At 49.2% G+C, this 4064-nt stretch overlaps 1 protein-coding gene across 1 annotated transcript; it reads right to left on the reverse strand.

Annotated features, from left to right (window-relative positions):
• Window positions 1–681, reverse strand: LOC129079204 (uncharacterized). Its single transcript, XM_054584220.1, has one exon. The coding sequence runs from the start codon at window positions 128–130 to the stop codon at window positions 32–34; it is 99 nt and encodes a 32-aa protein (XP_054440195.1). The 5' UTR covers window positions 131–681; the 3' UTR covers window positions 1–31.
• Between the last annotated feature and the right edge of the window lie 3383 nt (window positions 682–4064).

Here is a 4064-nt window from a genome sequence, read left to right on the forward strand (position 1 = left end):
CTGACGAGCAGGAATGCATTGCCAGCAACTTTTAAGTCCGCTTTTTAAAAGGCCTGTGAAACGAGTCCAGACTTTTCCTTTGCATTAAAGTTTTTGGCAGGGCTGAGACTAGGGGGGCCGTAGGTGACATTGGGAGAAGTCAGGGCATTGGAGGCTGCCGGGAGCAACCTGGGGGGCAGGGGAGGCCACCTGACAGCGGGGAGGGGATTTGAACGGGGGGCTCCGAGGCCAAATCTGGGGCCGGGAGTCGGAGCGAGAGAAGGGTCGAGGGTAAGAGGGAGGCTGCCGGGGCGCGGCACGGGCGGCTTACTCGGGGGCGACGCTGCTCCACGCTTCAGGAAGCCGGGTGTCCCAGGTCTGGGGGAAAGAGACCACCCCCAGGGTCCCAAAGTCGGTGCAGGACTGTAAGGGACGAAAGACTCTCGGGGATCCGAAGCGGGGAGGCGGCGGAGGGGGGAGGAGGCCCGGCCGCCTCAGCTGCCCTGAGCCCGGGGGTCTCTGCCCGAGACACCCCCTCCCCCGGCCCCAGACGTTGCCGCCGCCGCCAGGCAGTCACATCCCCCGAGCTCCGCCGCGGGGCCCAGCCTCCCCCCGCAGGTGTGGGCCGTGGACAACGGGGTTGTTCCTCAGCTGCAGGACCAGGGAACCGGCTCCGGCTCCAGCGCTGCTCAGAAACGAACACAGACCCCCGCGGCCGCCATGATGGATTACGAGCCGCTCCACAACGAGGCCAGGCCCCGCCCCCGGCCCCGCCCCCGGCGACGTCCAAAGCGCGCCTCACGGACTCCGGGACCCTCCTGGCGCTGTTTTCAGGGACGCCACCCCGTCTTCCTGTTCTTGTCTCCCTGCCCGCCAGAGCCCGCCCCAGCACGACCTTTTAAATGTGATTTTTCCGAGTGCAAGGTGAATAGTAAGGAAGCACCCGCCCCCCCCTGTGCCACCATTGGCCCTCGAGAATCCGGGTCAGGTCTTTCTCCTATGTCCTATTGGCCGGTGAGGGCAGTCGAGCTCGAGCTCCTAGCCAACCGCTTTCGGTGTAGCTCGCAGGGCAGGCCGGGAGTTGTGGTCCTGTGGCGCCCGCTCCTGTCCGCAAGCACCCGCGACTTTTTGCCCTCTGCTCCCGGCTCCTGCGCTTCGGTCTCACCCTCCTGGGAGTCGGTGGACTCTAGCCGGCTTCTCTTAGGTCTGGCCAATGTCCTCCGTGCGCGGGGTGTAAGACCCGAGAGGAGCCAAAGCAAGGAGAAAACTACGGTTTGGATTTTCCGAGAAACGGAGTTGGATACTTTCTTGAGCCTCTTTAAGAAAGAAAAGTTGGCTCGCTCCTGGAAGCCAAGGATTTGGTGCCCATTCTCCAACCTCAAATTTCCACCTTTTCCCTAAGAAGCATAAATATTAGAACTAACGTAAAACAAATGACCAGAAAGCATCTGACATACTGCTAGAGAAGTCATTGTTTCTTTGGGGCATCAGGAGCCTCTCGGAGGCTAAACCAGGCACAATTATAGATGTTTGAGCGGTACCTTTACAATTAAATGACCTCATTTCACGGGTGTATATGTATTCGCATGAAAACATTTACTGTGTAAGCCGAGAAAATGTGCGGACCTTTGACTACCAGGCCTGTCAGAACCCATCTTCTGCAACTAAGAAGCACCCTGGTTCCCTGTTCTGTACTCTCCACGTCTGCCCAGCGTGCACCTACCTGACCAGGATACACCTGTTTCTAAGAGGATCCATTCACCACAGCACCTCCTCTACACCATGCAGTTATGCTTTTCATAAACTGTTTTCTCATTTAACCCTCACTGGAGCCCAACGAGGCATGGACTATTATTCTCCGTTATGCAGCTGGGAACACAGATTCAGAAACGTGACTTACTCAAGGTCCCTTGCCTAGTATGTGACAAAGTCACGATTTGAGTTCAGATTGATGTTGCTTCAAAACCCATTGTTCTCTACTGTACCATTCAGTGTCAAATAACTTTCGGCCTAATGTTAGATAACTGATTTTCTTAAAGATTTTATTTATTTCTAGAGAAAGGGGAAGGGAAGGAGCAAGAAAGAGAGAGAAAAATCAATCGGTTGCCGATGGGGGACCTCGCCTGCAACCCAGGCACATGCCCCGACCAGAATGGAGCCAGCCGCCTCTGGCCACCTTTCATTCTGTGGAACAATGCCTAACACACTGGGCCACACCAGTCAGGGCAACAACTGATTCTTTTAAAAAAGTTGCTATTGATATTAGGGAGAAACCATAGTTGCATTGTAGGTCTTGCACATTGTTCTCTTACATATTTTGGGAATATTTCTGCTTGATTAGGAAATAGTGTTGATTTCACATAGGCTTTCAGAAATAGTTACCTAGACGAAATGAATGTGAAGCATATGAAAATGTGTGCAGATTCAGAACTGGAATTTATATTCAGATGGTAGTTTCACTTTGCTCTCACAAAACAATCTGGCTGATGAACTTGGTCCTGGCTGGTAGATCACTCTTGAAACTTCAATGCCTTTGTTCCTTTATTTACCCATTATCTTATCCTGAATACCACCCTAATTTTTCTTTTTAGACTTGCTTTCTTTTTATTTCTATTCATGTTTTAACTATTTCCTGCTCATCTTCATTCTTTAGCTTAAATTTGGGCTATCAAATCAGAAACTCTTTTTAAGACACATTTCTTGAACAATTCATTTGACAAGCATTTATTGAGACCCTGTGTTTCAGGCACTATTCTAGGTGCTCGGATACAATGCGGGGGCGGGGCGGTGGGGGGGGAGTGTGTGTGTGTGCGCGCGCGATCCCTACCCTCCCCCCACTCCCCCACCCCCAGAGCACACAGGGAGGGAGGGACAGGCAATAAAATGAGTAACAATCCAAACTATGCCTCAATGCTGCAATAAAATTTCTAGACCCATATCCCTTCACAATCAGTCCGAACCCATTCTCTGAAGGATTGCTTTCATACCTCCCTAGAGCTTAAAGCTATTCCTCATTCAGTTGCTATGGGCTTTATTCAGGCACTCTAAATTCTCTGAATCACTTTCTTCACTTTTAAGTAGAATCGTATCTGCCAGCTTTACAAGGTTATCATGAGGATCAAATGAGATCTCGTTTCACTTTCCACAATTCAAGATTGAAATTATGCATTATGAAAGCCAATATAGAGGCCAGCTGCAGTTCATCTAAATGCTTATCTCATAATCTCCATTTCCTACTGTAACCATTTTCTAATTTTAGGCGAGCTACAAGCCCAGGCTATAACATTTCTGGAGGTGGACTATACTTTTTTACTCGCTGCATAGCACTGTAGAATGATCCTTTTGAGGACTTAAAACTAGAATCCAGAGCCAAGCAAATGCCTGATTGTCAGAAATAGGTTTCCAAATATTGAATAAATCTTAACATTCATATAGTCATTTCATTAAGTGACACATTTCAGTCTTTGTCCTCACTTTTATAAAGCAGAGCAATCCACCAAGTTGCTAAAGGGATTCAGTACGTGTAATTAATCTATCCTTACTCCATTTAGTTTATTCCATTTTTTCCACCCGCTGGAATACACTTAACAAGGGCGCCCTCTAGCGGGCCACAGAAACTAACCACTAAAAGGTGCTCTCAGCCCTTTGTTACCACCACCATTCAGCAGACACCCGAGTGAACAGCAGAGGCTGGCAGCTGGGGAGAGCTCTGGTGAGAACTTACCAGCTTCCATATGGTCCTGACCAAAACCAAACTAAACCAATTCTGGGACTCCAGCTCCCGCCCTTTGCCATTCCTTTCTCTCGGGAGGCATCTGGCCTGGCACTTGTTCTCAAAGATATGACAGGCGAGCAAATCTCAAAGTTGCAACACAGCCCATAGAACATTCAGCTTTCTGCAAACTCAAAGCTGATGCACTTGGAGCACAAAAATAATGAGATTTTAAAAAAACTGTCTATTGAGTTATGTTATAAACAAGAAATATACCATCTAATGAAAAAGGGTCAGGGTATATTCAGAATTGTCAAATGCAGTGTTCAACATTATTACTGCTGAAACTAGCCCAGGTTTAAATTTTGCTGGG

Source organism: Pteronotus mesoamericanus, unplaced genomic scaffold (assembly GCF_021234165.1).
Source record: "Pteronotus mesoamericanus isolate MK-2021 breed Mesoamerican mustached bat unplaced genomic scaffold, CSHL_Meso_final contig_78, whole genome shotgun sequence".
NCBI lineage: Eukaryota > Metazoa > Chordata > Mammalia > Chiroptera > Mormoopidae > Pteronotus > Pteronotus mesoamericanus.

Coding starts and splice junctions, on each gene's coding strand:
- LOC129079204 (XM_054584220.1), bottom strand. CDS start 130: ATGTCACCTACGGCCCCCCTAGTCTCAGCCCTGCCAAAAACTTTAATG.